Here is a 21828-nt window from a genome sequence, read left to right on the forward strand (position 1 = left end):
TTCATAGAATGCTTTTCAGTAGTAGTAGTACAGTCTGTAGTTTACAGTAGTTTATGTAACAATAAATAAGTCTTATGCCTTGACAGACTTCTTTTGGAATATGTGCCAGCTCTTCCTTAAACATTTACAGTTAAATCAGTACTAGCAGCTGCCAACATTAACTTACATATATGTGGTGGTCACAGCAGAATTTGGATATTCCCTCAAAACATTCATATGCATGAACACAAGAGTGTCTGTGTTGGGGAGGACCAAAGAATCAATGGCCAGTAGCAGAAGTTAGAGAAAAGACAGCAAGAAATGGAGCAAACGAGTGTACCTCTGGTACATTCCTCTCCATACCCTCCTAAACTCTGACTGGGGGACATCCTGAGCTTGAAGCAGTATGCTTGTGTTCAACACCTTTGAATGGATTTTTCTTCCAAAGTTTAGCAAATTGTGGCTTTCCCCACATCCTAACACTGAGTTTCAAAGCTTAGCTATTGTTGGATAGGAAAACTATTTCCATTTGCATGCTTCAAGCTTTCTGTGTGACCATTTGATTTGATATCTCTTCTTCTTTTAAGAGATGATTCCCACTCTCCTTTTCTATGCTATTCATAATTTTATTGCATCTCTACCACTGTTTCAGTTGCCCTTTTTGCAGGCCAAAGATATTTTATCCATTTAGATGTACCTTTAAAAGATGCTTTTCCATGACTAATCATTTTGGCTACTCTTCCTCACCTTTTCTAATCCTACAAAATAATTTTTGAGACCAAAGAGTTGGGACTACAGTTATTTAAGAGCTGAGAACACCATGAATCTACAAAGTTGTAGTGATGCTCCTTTTTTAACTCTTTGTAAATTTTTCAAGTACTGTCTAACATTTTACTTGAGTTTTTTTGCCCACAGTTTCATAGAACAATCAATAAGGAATCTAAGATCTGTTTTTCAAATTATAATAATCAGCCTACAGGTCATAGTTATGTATTTATACTGATTTACACTCCAAATTTGCTACAGGTATCATTTTTTTTAACTTCAGAAAGCAGAAAGATAAGAGTAGCTGCAATCCTGAGACAGAAAGGGATTTGGTTTTGGTTTTGATCCAGTGGGCCTGTTTAATCTGACAAAAATAGCTTTTGATTTCCTACCTTTTTGATCAAGGTCTCCTGCAAGTATAGACTTTTTATCTTCTCCCTCTTTAAAATTTCCAGCTCTATTTCTGTTGGCTCTGCTTTCTCAGTCTCAAACACCTGCTGCTGCTCTGTGCCCACAGATGATGCTGGGTTCACTGGGTGTGAATCTGCAGCCTGTGCCGTGGGGTCAGTCTCTTCTGCTGAAGGAGCTGGAATAAACCCACGCCTAAACGCGCGAAATGAGGCAGATCCTTCCAACTGTTCCTGGGGCTTTGCCTTGGTCTGCTCCTCTTTGAACCTCTGGAGGATGTCACTGGTGCACTCAAATTTTTTTTCAGGAACCTCATCTGGGTGTAGCTGAGGGATGAGGGGAAGAGGGAGACGTTCTGACAAATCCAAGGTTGCCTGTATGGATTTCAATTCCTTCACTAAACCCTTGATTTCATCAATAATAGAAACCTTGAGGTCCCGCAAAGACACAATCTCTTTGTTCATATTCGCTTTCTTCCTATGGATCTGCAACAGAAAGACAATTTTAGTAGGATTCCCCAGCAATACTTACATAGTAAGAAGTTGTCCCCAGCACAAGAAGGCTAACATTATCCTGGACTGTGTCAGGGAGTCACAGGTCAAGAGACATGATCCCTCCTCAGCAGTGGCAAGGTCACATCTGGAGTTCTGTGTCCTGTTCTGGGCTCCCCAGTACAAGAGAGAAACAGTGCTACTGGAGACACTCCAGTGAAAGGCCACTAAGACAATTAGAGAACTGGAGCATCTCTTCTCTGAGGAAAGGCTGAGAGAGCAGGGACTGTTCAGCCTGGAGAAGAGAAGGCTTGGAGTGGATGCCATCCATGTATATAAATACCTGAAGGTATTTGAGTGTGCAAAGCGGATGGAGCCAGGCTATTTTAAGTGATGCCCACTGACTGGCTAGAGGAGATGGGCACAAACTCAAACCCAGGTGATTCCCTCTGAACATCAGGAAACACTTTTTTTACTGTGAGGGGGACTGAACAGTGGCACAGGTTGCCTAGTGAGGTTGCAGGGTCTCAATCCTTGGAGATACTGGAAAGCCATCTGAATGCGGTCCTGGGCAACCTCCTCTATATAACCTTGCTTGAGCAGAGGGCTTGGACTAGATTACCATCAGAAGCATCTTCCTATTTCAGTCATTCTGTGATAAGGAGATGCTGTATTAGTTGACCCTTTTCATATGAAATAATAATTGAATGTGATTGATAATTGAATTGAATGGCAAAAACTTCTCTGATCTTTATAAAAGAAAATAAGCCTGTACACTAGCCACCTGGAGTATCTGGAATTCTTCATCTGTACAAACCTGGAATTCACGACAAGAACTGTTCCCTTTGTTTGCATTGCCTGTCCTGATGCGTTAGGTTAATCACTGGGTATCTGGTAGCATCAGCACTACAATGAAGTGCTGAAGCCCAAGCATGAGACTAAAAGGATCCAACAAACCCCCTGAGACTGTAGCATTGATTCTGTAATGCTTAGCCCTCACTGTCAAAGTTATCCGGCATACAGGGTGCCTGAGATTAGGCAATTAAGGTTTATGAGGATAAGGCTGGAGAAGACTCAGGGCCGCTTCACCAAGCAAAGAGAAACCATACAGCAAAGAGGCTCCTCTGCCAGTAAGCAGGGTAAGAAAGAAGCCTTCCTACCAAAAAGCAACTAGGCAGTTCCAAGTGCAATAGATGTATTTCTTCGCTGTTCTTTTAGATAAAGAAAGTGTCACTCTTTTGCACTCCACCAAAATAAAATGAAAAAAAGGTTCCTATGAGAAGACTGGGGGAAAGAAGTCACAAGGAAAGCAACAAAGATACTGCACAACACTTGAGCTTGAACACGTGTATTTGTGGTTAAAAGATGTGTGGTAGCTGTAGGAGTCCTATTGCAGCAAGGTGGCTCCAAAAGACCTGATTTTTCAGGAAGATTCCAATGCTTAGCACACAGAATCAGTGATAGCTGAAGTGCAAATATGGAGAGGTCACACTAGAAACATTAATCTTTGCTGTTTTTGTAAAGGTATTTTATGGGGGCAGATGTATTTAGCTCAGTGTTTTACTACATGATAAGACTTTCTGAAGAATTCAAAAAGACAGGTGTTCCTACTGAAATACTAGTAAAGGTAAATTCTCTTTTTCATTTATAAAAAGCCATCTAAAGATTATCCTGGATTGAAGGTGAAGCACCAACAGTTCACAAGAAAAAGGCTGATTTGTAACTAAAGCTGACTCAACATAGCAGTCTGTCCTTCAAGGCCTATTCCTACATCCACTTTGATTTCCTTTCAAAAAATTTCTTCAGTGACTAATGCCCTATTCTCCCTTCCCTCCCCAACAAAAGGGGAAATATACACAGCAACAAATTAGTTTACATACCAACTCTTTCAGGGATGCAAGCTGCTTCGTCTTCTTGTCAGTGTTCACATACTCGTGTTCAGGGAGTTTGTAGTCAGAGGCAGTCTTGAGCTTATAACATCCCATATTCTCCCGTTCTTCTTTGATCTCCTCAGCATCTTTGGGATTCTTGTAGTCATTGCGAGGTTTGCTCTTGTATCTGGTAGGTACAAAATAAAGCTGGACTTTAAAACAGAGACTGTAATGGCCTAGGTGTCTCTCAGTCGTGATCAATTTAGACACATTTTACTGCCTATCTGAAAATGCAGCTACCTAGCTGAATTCAAATTTGTTAATATCTTAGAAGAACCATAGAAACTAACTGAAATATTTTAATGCTCTCTTGAGACTCAGAGATACATGAAAATTCATCTATTTTAATTATAGCCCTTAGGAATATTAAAAACCTAAGCAGAGAGATTATAGTGCTGTATGACAGCTATATAGCATTATTTGACCTCAGATAAGAAGCACAACTAAAAGGGCACAGAGAGAGTCCAGTTCAAGACTCACAGTTCATCCCACTGTGCCTTCCTCTTCATAATCTTGGCTTTCATTTTATCAGATTTCTCAACAATTCTTCTGATTTTCTCACGTTTCATTTCTATATAACGTGCAGTTGGCTTTTGGACCTCTGGCATCTTCAGCTCTTCAGCCTCATCCATAAAAAATCTAATATCTGGAGCAAAAAATAACTATGTGAAGTTGTAAATACCACGCAGCACAGTGCAGTCCCAACTACTGGAAACACCCTGGGACAACTCCTGTAGAGCTGATGTAAATCAGTATGGTTACAGTGTAGTGGAGGTTCTGAAAGTATTCAGGTTCTTTGACCTGATTCTTAGTCACATTCTACCCATGGGGCTGAGAGACAATTTGTGACATTGGCCTAAACATGGAAAACCATGTATGAGTGTTACTGTGTATGTAGGTACTGAAAAAACACACCACACTATATTTCTTCACCTGCGCTTACACACATTATTTCTTTAGCTTGGACTCAGGGAAACAAACTGAAATGAAAGACAGATACCATATTACTGTAACATTTAAATAGTTATCATTACCACTACGTATATCCCTTGTCTCTGCAGTGATCTCCGTTTCTTTTGCTTCTTCTGCCCGTTTAAGTGCTCTCCACTTGTCTCTAAGTACTTTCCACTTGCTGCCCACTTGTTCCTTATCTTGGCTGTATTTCTCAGTCACTGGTAGAAGCCTGTAGGTGGAAATCTGATGATTGCTTTGAATAGCATGAACAACAACAATAACTTCCAGCGAGTCCCGAAATCTGAAAAGCCAAATTAGAAAAAACTGTCAGTAAAAATTTAGTCAGTAGGCACAACATACCCTTTTGCCTTGATCAAAAGGGCATGATTAGTGTAGTTATTGCCTATGCAATCATAACATGAAAATTCACAAGTAATAAGTAATATATAAGGGCTAGAAGTATTACAGCATATGCTATTACAGCATAACATCTGACACTATCTATTGACATTTATCCACTCTAAGAACGGAGATGCTCAAGAATAAATGTATTAAGACCTCTCCCAACACTGAAACTTACACCAGGTTCTTCATGAGAATAACTGTCATCTTCCAGTAAGGAATTATTAAGAACATGCTCATTCAAGCCTTTTTCCCAGTCACACATTCTGTGTGCCTAAAGTGTCTAAATTGTGTATTATTTATATTGTGCATTATTTATATTGTTTATTTATTTTGAGGGATTCATCTTTTGCTAGATACTTAGATCTACAAAAAACAACTCAAAATGCACCTCATGTTTAAACTTGTGTTCTTGAGAAAGTTTGTTTCATAACTTTAAATTGTACAGAGAACACTGTGTTAGCAATGACATTAAAATATCTGACGGACATGCAAATCTCTGACATCTGAAAAAGAGGCATTTATTTCACTCAATGAGAGTTCTGGGCTTTTAAGTGAACTTAGAGGTAGAACTCCAGGCAAACAGTCTCAACCAGCTTTGAGATAAAAGTGAATCAGAATGAAGCTATTTCTTTCATTTGACTATCTAATTTTTTACCAAAGATTCAAAAGAACTAATTTCATACAAATATTAATATGTACTCTCATGTATGTTCCAAATAAAATAAGAAGAGAATCATAACAGAACAGATGAAATATTGACTATATGAGGGAGAAAAAGCATCACATTCTTTTTCCTTGTTGGAGGTACGACGTCATAAACAATAAACCCCACGCAAAGTCAGAGGGAGAAGTAAAAGTGGTACTTAATGGTTTCGTAGTTTCTGCAGTCCAATCAACTGTTTCTCATGCTCCCAAGCCAGCTCCTTTTGCACTGACTGGATTCTCTGTGCTTTCTGCCTATCCAGCTCCTCAAAGATCCTATGGTCCATCTCATAGTCCTGCAGAAAGATGGAAAGCCCAGCATCACATTATCTTGGCTACTAGGTTTTGATAATAAATATTTTTGCCCAGGTGCTTTTGTTCCATGCACATCAACACAACCCTTTATTTCAGAAGCTACTTGGACCTGCACAGAGAACCACATTTTTCTCCTATACTTCTTAATTGGCACGATTCATCAGCTGCGCTTCAGAAGTTCCAGCAACTTAATCCAAAGGGTTGGACATCTTTGGCCCCAACATGATGGAAGCAACATTTTAGAAGAAGAGACCTCCAAAGTTAAATGACCCTCATAAACCCCAGATGTACCTCTCTGCGCAGCTGCATGTGCTTGGGCAACTCCTGATTCTTTTGAAGGAGAAAAACAAAGTCATGTCTCAGTGCAATTATCTCCTCTCTTTTCTTGTTTTTCTTCTCTTCAGCTTCCCTCATTATCCGTTCAGACTCCTTTTTCTGCTGGACTTCTTCAATACTGAAAATGAATGAAAAAGGAAATAGTGTTATCTTAATGAAAGACAGGAAAGATCACAGTTTATGTGACCTTTTAGATTTCCTTGACAGCCTTAAATTCCCAGTGAACTCAATGACTCTTAATGTAATTTAGAAAGGAATCATCTTCCTTTATACCTGTATATTCCGAGCATCACGGGGCTTTGACCCTGTGTTGTCACTGTAGCCTGAAGTTAAGTAAGTCTCACAGTACCATATTTGAATTACTGCCATAGAAAAGCATGGAGGGAAAGGATGAAAGAATTTCACGCATAACAAAGAAATGACCAAAATTCAGGTCAACTTCTCTCTCATCCACGTAGGATAAAAGAAATACGTGGTGTGAGGAAAGAGCTACGAACACCTGAAAACCTCTTTCATCATTATCTAAGCATCTCTTACTTGTAGGCATCAGGGTCCTCAATGTCTTCAGCTGCCTTCTCCTTCTCAAGACCACTCTGGAATAAAAATGTTGTCTTGTCTTTAAACAAGCAGTAATAGCTTCAACAGACAATAAGGCTTTTATAAACATTAAGACAGAGCTCCCATTGCATCTCACAAAACCAAAAGAAACATACATGTTCAATATTACTACAGGGGCCTTAAATATCACATTTTAATGTTTCAAGAAGAAAAAGCAATGAATCTGTCTTTTATATGTAAAAGAACTGATGAAACACAGTTCTTAGGGATAGAGAACACAAATCCTATATCCTCCCCTTCAACATTAACCATTTACATCATCGATTGTCCTAACTTCCCTCTGTCCCATGACATCTTTGGTTCTCCCAGACCCAATTCTCTTGTCTCCCCTCACTGCCACACTGACAAGAGTAACATATCCTGGGCTAATTCCAAGTTACATGTGTAATTAATCTGGTTTGCTTTTGCTGACTGCTTAATGGGTTCACAATTACTAGCTGTGAAGAATGACAGATGGACGGACACTGCAGTCGCACAAGCCTCATTTCCCTAGGCAATCATGCTCTAAAAAAAGAGGGGGCCTATCACCCAACAATTTAGTTGTGCTAAATTGATCTGTAATTTAACTCAATTAGTTTCAGATGATTTGTATTTGATTCTCTAAGAATCTCATTTAGTTTAATGAAGATAGAATTTCTAAAATCTTCCATATGACTTAAAACTAGAATAGATACTTAATGAAAATATACTTTGAAAAGGGAAAAACTCTATTAGGATGGTCATTAAGCAATGTTGCTAGCCTGAACAATAGAAATTGACCATAAGCATCTTTATATAGAGCTACTTACATATTCAAAATTATAAAGCTGTGTATATGCTTTATAATTGTATATTAATGACTTCTTGTAGTACTGGAGCTAGCAATACTCTGATATCAAAGGTTCCAATCATTCACCTATAGGAAATAATTTTGAGTCTATTCTCAGTGCTGTATATTCTTGTGATACTGGTAAAGAATTCCAGCTAGTCATGAACAATGTGGCTGAATGACCAAAATCACAATTTCCTCATTCTCCATTGTCAAGCATCCTTCAAAATGTAGTTTCCAACTAGTATTTACAATATTTGTAAGTTGAATTTGTTCCATGTTGACACTTCCAAGATCTTTAAACTGCACTGAATGTATATCTACTGGAATGTTAATTGCATGATAGCACTTCTTTACTCAACAGGTCTCACTGATTCTTTCAAGTTATATTTATTTAATTCAAATACTCTAGAGATTTTTTTAAAAATTCAATAAAGTCTGAAAATTTTCAGTGGGGGACTTGACATCTCTTTTCTTGTGTGTTATCAATACAACTGTTATTCCGGTGTCATCTGTTCAAATGTGCTAGAGATGATGAGCTCTACAGTGATTACACCTGTAAACTCATTACTGCTAATGCTGCCCAGGAGTGAAAGAGCAACAATATCAGCATCATGCTGTGCCATTTTGCAAGTGGTAAAAATCCAACTTGTGAATTTTAGTTGAAGGATACTAGAGGCGTGGAGAAACTACACATTTGGTATTCTCTAACATTATTTTGAGAATCCCCATCCAGAGCAGAATCATACTTTACTGGAATTAAACCTAAGAAATTATGAAGTATGACAAATCCTTGTGGTCCTTGCATTCTAGGAATATGCACGATTACACCTCTGAGTGGGAAAACACTGGTAGAATATTACATATGAACAACATATACCATGTTTATTTGAAGAAAACCAAAAAACATTGAGAAGAAACAACACAGTCATAGTGCCTGTTTATTAGGGAACGTTTTGCAAGAGCTATTCTTTTCAATTGTTTGGAAAACCTCAGCTTTTGCTTTGAAAGACCTATGATGCCAAATAATTGAAATTCGTTTTGCCCATCTACTTTCATACCCAAGAGGCCTAATTTAGTGAAAGGGGGTAGCAACTTACCCTTGGAGAGGGGATTTCGGCTTTTCGCTCTGGGGGAACACCCTCCGGAGACAAGATGTTGAACGTAAAAATGTTTCCATCTCCACCACAGGTAATCAGAAACCTATCATCATAGCTAGAACAGATCCCCTGGATCTGGCCATCATCATTGTCATGTACATTGAGGCACCAGTACTCCTTCAGGGTATTCACTGAGAGGTCTTTCTTAGGGAGAGGATAAACACGCAGTGAGCCATCCTGCATCCCGAAAAACATCATTGGACTGCTGGCACTGTCAAATAAGCAACGAGAAACAGTAATATCAGACAACTTGTAACAAGTAAGCTCAAAACATGATACTTGAAAAGAGCTAAACTAGCTTAATAAAAGTCACATTCCCAAGTTTGGAAGATGAGAGCGAAATATTTGGATCATTTAAAGTACATGTGATTCTGCTACAAAATTTTTTTCAGCTAATTGGCTGCTCAGGAATGTTCCAACACTTGCTAAGTATCATGGAACTAGTCTCTACTCTGAGTTGGGCAGTGTAGCAGACACCAAGTTAAAAGCTAGAAAAGCAGTTTTTCCTTTCTGCTTCCCATTTAGTACAGATGGTGGTGAATGCAGCCAGCAGTAGATTAAACTGCCGCCTTTGATGCAGAACATGGCTAGTCTTACAGCAAACTTAATACTGGGAGTCTGAAAAGAATCCACCCTTTTCATTCATACAGTCCACAGAATGTCCTGAGAAGCCTATATTCTTCACCCAAAAGGGATGGACTGACCTCTTCATGTTCTCCTTGAGGGCTCTTTGCTAACTATGAAAAAGAACTGCTGTTCTGGGGATCACTACATGCAGGGACTTCTAACAGTTCACCTGGAGTTCTACAATCTAGGGTGTTTGAGTCCTAACCAGTACTTAATTAGAAATCAGACTTTTTCATCTTCGAAAGGCTTTTTAAATTATTCTGTCAGACACTAGGCCCAGTGATGTCTATTAAGAATTTTAAGTGAATCTCAGTGCCAAGAAAACCAGAGAGAGTTCCTGCATACAAGAGTTGAGCCACAATTAAAAAGGGACTAAGGAGCATACACTCCTCCCTTCCAAGTTCAATTTCATCAAGCTTTATCACAGAGCTATCTTTTACATTACAGTGTTTTACCAGAAGGAGATTTTGTGAATGGGATTATTGTCGGTGTCCTCAATAGGAATCACTTCAAAGGGTTCATCTTTCCTGTTTTCAGGGTCTTCTTCATGATCATGTGAGAATTCACAATGGTAGAGAAACCCTGAGTCATACCCACCCTAAAGAAGAGGACCATAAAGAAAAGGTGACAAAAGAAAACTGAAGCAGCTCACCAGGTAAATGAAACTTTCAGAATGATTCCATGATACGGTAGAAAATGTTACTTCCAAACACCTTAAGATCCTATTTATCCACAGACAAACATCTGTCATGATCACTGGCATTACAAGCCATTCTACCAACATGTTAAGATTCTGTCTTCTGCTTGTGAGGGAACAGCTTAGTCTTTGTGCCCCTTCAAGCATCACCAATAAGGATACCTATTAGAAATTTACTGAAGAAGCTGAATTGGAGTGACACTGCTGGTTTATTTCACAAAGACCACTGAAACTATTAAGTATGAAGGGAATTCGATGTCCTAGAGATGGCAGGTTTCAAAAAATCAGTTTTTTTATAAGGCACTCATATGTGAAGGGAAGGTTGGCACATCATGCAATCCCATCAACATGAAATAAAAACTGATTTACCAAGGAAAGCCAAAATTTTCCTGGTGTTGAATAAAAACCACAGAGGATGGGACTGGGCTCCTCTGGTATGTAGAGAGGTGGTAGTGGCTCTTCTTCTGGTTCCTCTTCAGGTTCCTGGTCTATCTCAAGCCCCATCTCCTTTTGCTCCTTTATCCATTGAAGCCTTGCCCTCTCCTTCTCCTTCTTTTTTTCCTCTCTCCGTGCAATCTCCTCTTCCAGCTATTACAACAAGCAGAGAAACAGAGATATGAAACCAAGGCACTGCATGCATCACTGACTGAAAGAGTCTCATAAATGAAATCCAAGGTGGTCCTGGCATTATACATATAGAATATCTAGAGAAATCTCTTTTCTGTCAACTAAGCAGAGATCAATCATGGGACTCTCCACTGGAATGCCCCATTTCCCTTCTCTAAAGTATTTTAACTCATGATCCTCTGAAACAGAAATAATTTGTATGAGAAGCAGACTTCAACATGTCCTCAGAGAGATTATTCCAAATATTCACCGCTATGCATACTCCTCCTGCAGAACTCCTAAGTCCTGTCCTTTGCCTGCCCAGAAGAAAGAAAAGTATTATAAGGCTGAACTCAGACTTTGAAGATCTAGTGCATCCTTGATGTAGAGAAAAAGAGAGAAGCTGTAATGGACTTTTTCTGAACAGTGAAGGGAAGATGTGCAGAGTTATCAAATCTTTTGAACTCCTTTTCCATTCAAGCCTACAGTACCATAAACCAACATCATTCTCTTCCTAAGAAATTAGATAGCAAATCATAATAAAAGGTCTGGAAAGGATCTCAAAAGAACATTATTTTTCCCAAAAGCCGAATCAGCAAAGCCTTATATATTATCAGCTGATATTTGTCTGATTTACCTTTTTAAAATCTCCTGCTCTGGGGACTTTACAGACTATGAAAACTATTCCAGTGCTACACCACCCTTACTGTGAGAAATCTTCCCTTGCATCTTATCTAAAACATCCTTGTTGTAACTTATTAATTATTGATACATTTCTAGAGGAAAAATAGGGCAATTAATATTCTTTCTCTCTGTAGAAACCATTTCATTTTGAAAGATCTATAGTGTCTCCCAACAATATTCTTCTCCTTATATTAAAAAAAAAACCCTACTCAAAAACCCACAAAAACCAAACCCCAACAAAACTCCATACATATTCTTTTAATCTTTCCTTTCATATGTATACTTTTATCCATTCTTGTGGATCTTACTGGGAAAAAAAACCACCAAGAAATCTTTCTCCTGAATACTGACTTCCTCAAATGAAGCTTTGCCTGACATTCAGTAATACACCACTCAGAAGACAGGAGCAGTTAACAGAGAAAGCAGAGAAATCACAGATTAACAACAGAAGCAGAGAGGCTGTTGGATTGTGGTGGACTGCAGATGAGACTGAGAGCCTTCTCACTGGAGTTCTCCTCCTGAGCCTCATATCAGCTTGCTTTTTACTTTCACAAAATTAACTATAGCTGAGAGCTGGCCTAACTCTTTCTCTTTGGCCCCACATATTCTTTTAAAATGCTAGCGGTCATTCAGAAACAAAGCACACATCTTTCAAGTTATTATGACATTTGAGAAATTAGAAATATATAACTGTTGGGGGAAAAAAAAAAATTGTGTTTCATGTTTGCCTCAAGATCAGGTTGGGTGTTTTATGGCTGTTCAAAGGAATTTCCTATAGGGCTAACATCAACCAGAAGAAACATACTTTTGGTGAAAATTACCAAAATTAATACATTTTGAGAACTAATGCACTATACTACCTTTCCCTTTCACTAATGCTACCTTCTAATTATAATCAAACTGGACATCATGCTTTCAGTGTGATGTATGTTCTATCTGAATAAACAAACAATAACTTGTAACTTTAAATGTTAAAGCACAGCCACAAATGGACTCTACCTAGCCTTCCCTTTCAAAAGCTTAGCAAAAATCCTATGATGCAATATAGGGACTAGAAACCATTCCGGGTATTTTTTTTTTCCTCTGGCACAGAAAAGAACATGAAATTCTCCCAAAGGACAGTTTTTTACCTTGATTCTGGATTTAATACTATAAAAATGGAAGTATTGCGTTGGCAGGTTTTTTATTTGATAGGTGGACACTGTATCCTGTTTCCTAGGGAGAGGGGCAGGAACCTGGACAGCAAAGCCATTCTCACAAAGGATGAGCAGTGTGCTCTTCACCTGTATAAAAACACAAAAAAATACAAATATAGGGCAGATGTATATATGAAATCAAGACTTGTGAGAAAAAAGGTTAGTCAGCAGATGCATAAGGGACAAAGCCAAACTCCAGCCACCTTAACTGTGCTCCTATTTAAATGGACACTTTTAAATGGACATGAGAAATCAGTGAGCTCCTTTTATGCTATACCTGCTAGGCAAAGCTGAGGAATTGAAGAAGTCCTTGCTGTGTACAAAGCAGCTATAATTCTGACATTGCTTAGCTTGGAAGCAGCATGATGATATTTTGGGAGTTTGTTTAAATTAAAAGATGGATCTGAGCCAAGAGTTAGGAGCTGAGGTTTTGGGTTGATAATTGTATGAAATTTCATATGCTTCTATACTAAGTAAATCCTTTATATATTCAAGACTTGGCTCAGAGTCTTGCCAAATGCTGTTTAGCTTTGAGTTTGTTTGTTCTTTAATACATGCCAAGTCCTTTAAAATGTAAAGTTAGGAAGAATAGGTGAGGGTAATAATTATTTAGAGTTTTGAGATTTTCAAAGACAAGTGTGTATTTAGTTTCAATGTAGAGAACAGAGAGAGAGGTTTATTTTATCTGATCCATTACTAAAAATGTGCAAAAAGGGCATATTAGAGTTGCTATGGAAACCTTAACCAGGACTGATATGGCTCTTGTTTCTATAAGATCTCAGTTTAAAAATACATTCATTAAATATAATGTATTTAATCACCAAGTTGCTTTTTTAAAATGCAAAAAAAAAAAAAAATAGTGTAACAGATGCTTGTACTATGTTTAGCAGGTGTTCACATCTAGCAATGGAGACCTGATACTGGTAGACAAAACTACTCAGTCAGAATCTAACATATCCAGGATACAATAGGTGCTTTTTTAGTAAGTAGGAGTACTTGTCTTCAAGGAAAGGACTCAAAATGCAACTGTCATATTGAGATCTGTCACATCAGCACTAAGACAGAATTCATACCAGTCCTTTTGCCAGCACAGTGTTCAGAAGTTGCAATGAACCAGCATCTTGCCACTGTGCACCTGTATAATGTATCGTGCCAGCATCTAAATATAATGAACAGTCTCTTCTCTAAATAGGGATACTGGACCAACCAAAAATTCAGATGTTACCCTAACCCTATAATTCTTTTTAAATATTAGCAAGAATCTATTTGGATATGTCCCGACACACTTCAAACACAGAATGGGAATTCCAAGAAGCAACCAAAACCTTTCTTAATGTGGTCCAAAAGCCTGTTTTAACATGGGCAGGAGTCACAAGCAATAACACTCAAATAACCTCCTTTATCAAAGAAGACTAAGACCTTCCAAAAGATAAGGAACAAGATTGTTTCTTAAAGGGAGCAGCTCAAAGAGCAAAGCAAAATCTTGTGGTTCGCATTATCCAAGGTCCAAAATATGTCCAAAATGACGGAACCAGTGATACAGCTACACAGAACCCGTCTTTCATGTTGAAGCAGCATGATGAACAAAGCAGCAAAATATCTTTTTCATTTTCTATAGAGAACACAGCCAGAGTCATGGGCCTTCATCTATTTTCATTGTAAGTTCTTTCCAAAATTATATTTTAACACTGTAGGGAAGGAAAGAAAGCAAACATGCACTACTCACATGAGAAGGTGGAGACCACTGTAATGCCTGTACAGGCCCAGGGACACAGATAAATCCAATTGGCTTGTATTCATCTTTAGCAGCAAAAAAGAAAACGGTCTTGTCTTTACTCTGAAGGAAAAAAATAAAAAACAAAAATAAAGATGACAACTGAATCAAAATTGACCAAAAATTCAAAAGACAGTAAGCACTTAATTCCTTTTTTTTTTTTTTTTTTTTTGGTTACAGGTGCCTTGGTACTTAGAATTGGATTTCCATGATGATTACTGTGAAGAAATAAAAATCATGCCCAAGTTGCTCCAGGGCCATGAATGCACCCATAGCTCTTAATTGCTTTCATTGGCCCTCTCTGTCATCCCCAGCCATGTGCTTTCTGACCATTACTCCAGGAGTTCCTTTAAAGCTCAGGCTCAGGCCTGATTTTTCAAATAAGACAGCACAAGCTGACTTTGCCAGACAACAATAAAATCCAGAACTGGTGCACAGCATGATTCATGGCAGCTTAAATCCTACATTAAGTGAAACGCATGGCAACTCAGCTCAAGGAACACGTAACTGCAAATGGACTCATCATGGCTAAGGACCAGCTTTTAAAAAGAGAAACCACATTAACTTGAAATCATCTCAAGAACTACCAGGCACACTGACAAACTGACTGGCTGACCCTGTGGTAAGGCCAAGCAGTGCTGGGTAGCAGCTGGAGTGCTGCCAAGGTGGTGTATAAATGGACTTGCTTTTACTAATTCCAAGATCCTACTAAACTAATTCCAAAATGAACTAAATCCATCTTCAAAGGGGATTACAGAATTCACACTATACAGTCCAGTAATTCACAATATGAATTGTTCAAATTGCATGGTTGCTTTCCTTCAGAAGAACAGATGTGAGTGCAAACAGATCCTTCTCCCAGAAGTGCATAACTACAACAAGCAATCAACAGCAGTAACAGAAGTATCACTGTATTGTCGGAGAACAAACTTTACCTTATCTCTTTAAATAATCTCTACATTTGTGGCTTAATAAAAATAACCAAAAGAAATTATACATACCCCTGTGGCAAACACATCTCCATTTCGTTCATATGCCAAGGCTGTAACTGCAGCAGAATGAGGTTTGAAAGCCTGTTTCAGATTTATCTCTGCCTTCTCTGTACTGGCCTGTTCTGCACGACCAGGCAATTGTTTGGGATCATAAACTTCAATTAGGCGGACAACACCATCTTCAAACCCCACAGCAACTAGACCTCCTGTAGGATTTACCTTTAAGTGAAATGAAGAAAAAAAAAAAAACAGTGTACATCTGAGACCTTAGGAGAATCCGTATGGCATATGCTCTTTTGTTTATCTGTAACTCATCTTACATGGAAGTGTGGCTGAAGCACAAAGAACATTTCATACACGGGAAATGCTGTTTATTCTCTCCAATATGCTACCATAAGGGAAGGGAGAGGATTGGGGGTTATTTTCTTGGTTGGATTGTGTTTTGGGTTTTTTTAACCAGTAACATGTCATTGAGACTGGAAATAATAATGAGGATGTGGTTGTAATGTCTGAGGAAGAGGTAATTCATACTGACATAAAGATATATTGGTAGCTTCTTAAGAGAAGAGTTGAAACTCAAAACAGAATCATTATATTACTCTGAATATAATACTGAGCACCAAATGTAGGTATGATTTTTGAAGAGGTGAAGGGACAGGCGTGGGTCTGGTTGACTCCATGTAAAGTACAAGTGTCAACAGGGGCAGCTACTTGAGATGGAAAATAGGAGTTTTTACCGTAAGTCCTGTAGGTAAGCAAATTGCTGCCAATTAAGACACTCGAACTGTGAGAGAGAAAGGTTAGCAGAAACAGGCCTTTGTTTTAGCTGGATATAGCTGGACTTGCAGATTTAGCTGATATTAGCCATACATGATAGTGCCTTAAAGTCATTTACAAGCTGAGCCAGCTCCAGACATGGCACACTAGAAATGAGACCAGAAGCAGAATTGCTGTGGGAAGAGGTAAATGTAAATGGATAAGGTTTATTCATTTGTCCAGATCCCGCTGAATGGCAGCACAACCCTTTGGAGTATCAGCCACTCCTCTCAGTCTTGTATCATCTGCAAACTTGCTGAGGGTGCATTCTGTTCCAGAGTCCAGGCAATTAATGAAGAACATTGGCACCCATTATGACCCCTAGGGAACACTGCTAAAGACTTGCCTCTAGTTGGATTTTGTGCCACTGATGCACCCCCTGGGGTCTGGCCATTTAGGCAGTTTTAAATCCATGTCACTGTTCACTTATGTAACATGTACATTGCCAGCGTGCCTATGAGGACATTATGGTATACAGATGCTCCAAAGTATGGTGGATTAAATTTTCTTAGATTAAAAGCACAGATTTTCAAATACATTTGAGCACCTTAAACTGGGTGTAAGTATCTAATGGGAGCTTAAATGCAGCAAGGTAGACTAAGCACCCTTTGTTTCTCAGACTGTGTTTAGTAACAATTTTCATAAAACTGAATTGAGTCAGTTTTGTGATGCTGTACAATTTATTGTGGCAGACAGCTTACCTCTTGAATGTATAGGTCATAACCTAAAAGCATCCCTGAAAGGATGAATGGCCAGAATTGCATTTAAAAAAGCACTCTCCCGATGTAATCCTCACACTGAAAATTCAAGTAAGTACTTTCCTCCTAAACTTGCTTATAATTAATTCACCAGGCTTGCTACATTTCCACAAGAACATAACTAGACACTATTTTAATTAAAATTAGCAAATATGTCTAAAAGTGATAGACTCCACACTCCACAAATGATCAGTTCTGGCAACAGTTTTTTATGATTTATCTCCAAATGTTTGCGGATTGTCTGGGCTGTCATTTCAAAATGTGTTGACTAACTCATGTTAATTGACAATTACTCTGCGTGGGTTAAATAGAAGCTGTTAGTCTATAAACTACGACTACTTTCCAGACTGCATACTGAGATCTGATTTTACAATCTCAGAAAGACACAAAGTAGGACACCTGATAACCCATAGTAAAGTCAAACTGTACACATACTATATACGTACATACTCGTCCACAAAATTACATACATACTCCTACAGTATATTCCACCATAGCCTAACAGTGACCTCTTTTAATGTCTTGTTTGGTGAGCAGCCTTCTTGATGCTGGCAGGCTCATAGGCCCTTTATGAACTTTTGTTAACATGCTAGCAAAAACTCACAACATATGGTGCCCATGCCAGGGCTGTTCCCCCTTGTTTAAACTTCATTTCACTCAGTTCAATGTTGCTGCTGAAATCATAGATGCGCACTGACCCTGTGTGGAAATAAGATAGTAAGAATTTCTTTCATGCAGTATTTCTTACGCGTTAGGATTTATGAGAAATGTCCATTTATTTGAATTAAAATCTGGATAGAATGTATTTTTTTCTCTTTTCAGAAAAAAAAAATGCCTGCCTGGAAAGACTTGACTGATGGTTACAGAGTCCCACAGCGAACATGGTGATCATGAACAAAACACATTCTTTCTTCACTCTTTAACTTAGACAGAAACAAGGGTTGTCAAGGCAAAGGGTTGTAGTAAGAAGTTCCATGCTGACCATCCACATGTAATTTTCAAGTAAGCACAGAACTGTGGCATACTGTAAGGAATATCTGTACTGACAACATAGGAAAAGATGATAAGCTACTACTTGGGATTGCCTAGGGAGGAAAACATTTAAAGGGAGGAAAACATTTAAAGGGAGAGAAATATTTAAAGGGAGGAAAATGGGAAATTGTCCACAGAAGATCCAGTTTCACCAGAGGTAAAATTAACAGATTTGCAGGCACACATTTTGGTTTGCATAAAATTCCATTCCAGCTGGCATATATCCAAAGTGTCATTTGCTCAACTGGTAGGAGTTTGTCTTCAGGCTAGAAGAGTATGTGCATTGCAAAACATAGACAAAGTACAAGATACTACTAACAAAAATTGAATTAAAAGACCTTGTAACATTTTCTGAGCAGTGTAAATGACATTGATGACATTGTTAATGTTCTGGCCAGTCATTCTTCTTTCAAAGCACAAAAAAAGCTAACAGTGACAGAGGCCTAAATGGCAATATTTACACAAGTTAAATAACTATGTCTATAATTACATGTTACCTGTTGTTGAGAGTTACTGCATTTTCTAAGAAAGGCACAAATATTAATATTCACAATGGCTTACACAATGCTAGAGGTGTATGTAATCCCTTACAAAACAAAAATCCCAGCATTTATCAATCCAGAGTCTGGAATACAAGTGCTGATATTCAAACCAGATGTCTCATCTTCTCAGATGTTCCTTCAGAACAAACAGAATTTACAGTGTTTCCTATTAAAAACATCTGTCGTTAAAAGGTTTTTAAGGTGAAGCAGTCTTAATGACTTGTTTCAAAACATTAATGATATTTTTGCTCTAACTATTAAAGAATTGTGTAGAAAGTGACTTTGCAAGCACAAATACACAACTTCAGTATAAAACCAAACCAAGCCTCCCTGCTCTTCCAAACCAATCATGGCAGTGATTTGAGAAGAAAGAAATAGTGGCACTTACGGTCAAGAGCTGTGGTGGCCATAAGGTATGTAATGGGAGAGACACTCACGGCCTCAATCCTCCCAGAGTGAAAGGTACACAGGCACTCTGGATCATGGGTCTGCAGCGGGAAACAGTAGAAGAGAAATTCTGCTACGCTCTACAGCTGAACTTACAAGGCATTACCAGACATTTCTGGCAAACCAGGAAAATCTAGACAGGTGCTCTTTGTGTGAACAAAATCTGCCAAGCACGAGATATCTGTATGCAATTCACTTTATTTTATTTAAATGTTCATAAGAAGATCATGAGCAAAATTAGCATAGGAACATTTTGTTCATTTAAGAGTTCGTCATTTTCTATGTGAATATAAAGGGGAATGCCTTTTGTTAAGTGGTTTCAGGCTTGGAATTAATGCTTTAAACAATGAGCTGTTGCTCTGAAGAAGAAAATGCTCTCAAGTTTGGGCTTACACTGCCTGGGAAATCATTTCATCATCCAAGGAATTCTAGGTTTTGTTATAAATTTTTTACATTAGTTTTTATAGTATGGTTTGTAAGTCTTTATTTACTATAAAATTCTTGGAACGTGTTTTACTTTTCACAGCAGAGTTTTATTCCACTCACGGGATTGTTCCCATTTACTTTAATATTCTCAGGAGCAAAAATTAAATGCCTCCTTTTTTCACCTGTATCATCTCTTTCTCCATCAAAAACATCCTAGCAGTAACACTGGTTACCAGTAGGCTAAAACATGTCAAGTGTTTTTCATCTTCTCTTTGTTTTTTCTAGTTTTTTCCATCATTTAGAGACAACAATAAGGATTGTTTAAAACACCTATCTAGATAGGCTATATCAACAGTCCTTGAACTCATTTCCTGCATCCATGCAACTTTCAATTAGTGGTTTATGAGAATAAAACTTCTTTAAAGGAGCTTGAATTTGGCAGCCAAAATTTCAGAAATCAAAAATCAAATGACTCTCTATAATCCTGCACAATCATTATAATCTTACATTTGAAACTTTTAATGAAAAAAAAAATCTGTTTCAATGCTAAAATTTTCAACTGTGCAACTTCATAAAATACAAATTTTATTGCAGATGCAACCAGTATGTTTAAAGGATGCAATAGGATATGGTTCCTATTACAAAGGAACTGAAAAAATCGGAAGAAAAAAAACCAAGCTTACCATATTTGAAAAAGTCAAATCTAGCTTCCAGATTGCTCCATTTGTATCCTACAGAAGGAAGAATGAAACATGTAAATTGAATAACTTTTCAGACTCAATGTAGAAATAAAACTGCACACTTAAAAATTTCTTAATAAATATCATTATGAAACAGAAATGACTAAATGTGATGATGTTGATCCTATGTATCTGATCCATCAGATCAGGGTAACAGAACTTGGACAACACTTTTTGGTATTCTCCTATTCTTACGCAGTTCTGGCTCTGAAAGCCAGACTCTCACATCTCATACACTAAAAATACAGCATAGCATAACATAGCATAACTCAGCTTGGAGGGACATACCAGGATCATCTAGTGCAACTACCTGACCACTACCTGGCTGACCAAAAGTTAAAGCATATTTTTAAGGGCACTGTCCTCTTAAATGCCTTTTTAACACTGACAGGCTTGGAACATAAACCACCTCTTTAGGAAGCCTGTTTCAGTGTTTGAAATAATAAGATTATATATCTGGAGAGAGAGAGAGAGAAAGAATTTTCCATATATCCAGAAGACTGAACTCTACCAAAAAGAAATGCACTGATTTGTAATGGACTCCTGCTGTTACTTAACATCACCTCCCTCATTCTGTATTTCTCCACAGAGATGTAGGTACTTACCTGAGCATACCAAACAGTCTGTTCCTGGTCCTGAACTTTTGACATGAAATTCAGGCTGACATTCTTACCAACACAAAGCTCATTCATAGGCTCCACCTCCAGTAACCCTGTCTCATCCACAGAATCAGCACCATCTATTATCTCGAAGTTCCACACCTTCATGGAATTGGAAACATTTAAAACAAACAAACAACACTTTTTTTTTGTAAGGCCAGGTTGTTTTCAGACACAATTAATACAGAAATTCAAAATTTTAAGAAAGCAAAATGACTTGTAACTTAGTACAAGTTACATGTATGTAACAAGAATGTAACTTAGAACAGTGACAGTAGCTTAAATTCAGCCCTGGCCCGAGCAGAGCTATACATGGCAGCTTCAGAACTACAGAGAGTAAATGATATGTGGGCTCTTGGCATTGCTCAGGCAGCTCAAAAGAATGGGAAATATAACACAACCATGTTCTGCTCTGTGGGATAAGGACAAGACATCAGTTAGCACGTTTATAATCAAGTGAATTTTCCTAATGGAATAATACCAATTTATAAAACACAACAGCAACAAAAACTCTAGGGCATTTGAAACCCTTCACTGTCTATAGCAGTCAGTTTCCTGTTGATTATCTGGGTCATTTCACACCCCAGCAGAAGACCCATCATATCTTCCCTTCCATGTCTTTAATCTGTGCAATTTTAATGTTAACAATCTGAGCTTTCAAATACTCAGAAAATTAATTTCAAATATTCCTGCAGTTTATTATTTATTTTCTAAATAACAACACAGGTATTGATAGTCCTGAAAATTATAAAGAATGACAAAAACTGCACATGAAAAAAATGTTAGACTGCATGCAAGAACAAAGCTGTTAGAGAAGGGCCGAAAATTACTTTGATTCACTACAGTAAAAGGTGATTTATTTGTTATTGTTAAACGGGGAACACTTTGTGAATGCCGTCTGATTCAAATACATACACTGTGGAGATGTGCTCTTATTTTGTTTGTTCTAAAAATCCATTT

The 21828-nt window shown here is 37.9% G+C and overlaps 1 protein-coding gene across 1 annotated transcript in view; it reads right to left on the bottom strand.

Annotated features, from left to right (window-relative positions):
- The window catches only part of CFAP44 (cilia and flagella associated protein 44), a 42564-nt gene that overhangs the window by 8876 nt on the left and 11860 nt on the right, over positions 1-21828 (bottom strand). The window contains exons 9-25 of the mRNA XM_027878811.1: positions 20815-20970; positions 20153-20200; positions 18985-19084; positions 17627-17721; positions 15458-15667; positions 14409-14519; positions 12617-12769; positions 10566-10784; positions 9955-10097; positions 8813-9083; positions 6824-6879; positions 6242-6404; positions 5801-5931; positions 4609-4829; positions 4055-4220; positions 3524-3701; positions 1137-1637 (exon numbers count right to left, since the gene is read on the bottom strand). Of these exons, the coding sequence (XP_027734612.1) occupies positions 1137-1637; positions 3524-3701; positions 4055-4220; positions 4609-4829; positions 5801-5931; positions 6242-6404; positions 6824-6879; positions 8813-9083; positions 9955-10097; positions 10566-10784; positions 12617-12769; positions 14409-14519; positions 15458-15667; positions 17627-17721; positions 18985-19084; positions 20153-20200; positions 20815-20970 (2922 nt within the window). The remainder of the gene's footprint in view (positions 1-1136; positions 1638-3523; positions 3702-4054; positions 4221-4608; positions 4830-5800; positions 5932-6241; positions 6405-6823; positions 6880-8812; positions 9084-9954; positions 10098-10565; positions 10785-12616; positions 12770-14408; positions 14520-15457; positions 15668-17626; positions 17722-18984; positions 19085-20152; positions 20201-20814; positions 20971-21828) is intronic.

This window comes from Empidonax traillii, unplaced genomic scaffold (genome assembly GCF_003031625.1).
Source record: "Empidonax traillii isolate 1590-97213 ecotype Southwest subspecies unplaced genomic scaffold, ASM303162v1 scaffold46:size3806547, whole genome shotgun sequence".
Classification (NCBI taxonomy): Eukaryota; Metazoa; Chordata; class Aves; order Passeriformes; family Tyrannidae; genus Empidonax; species Empidonax traillii.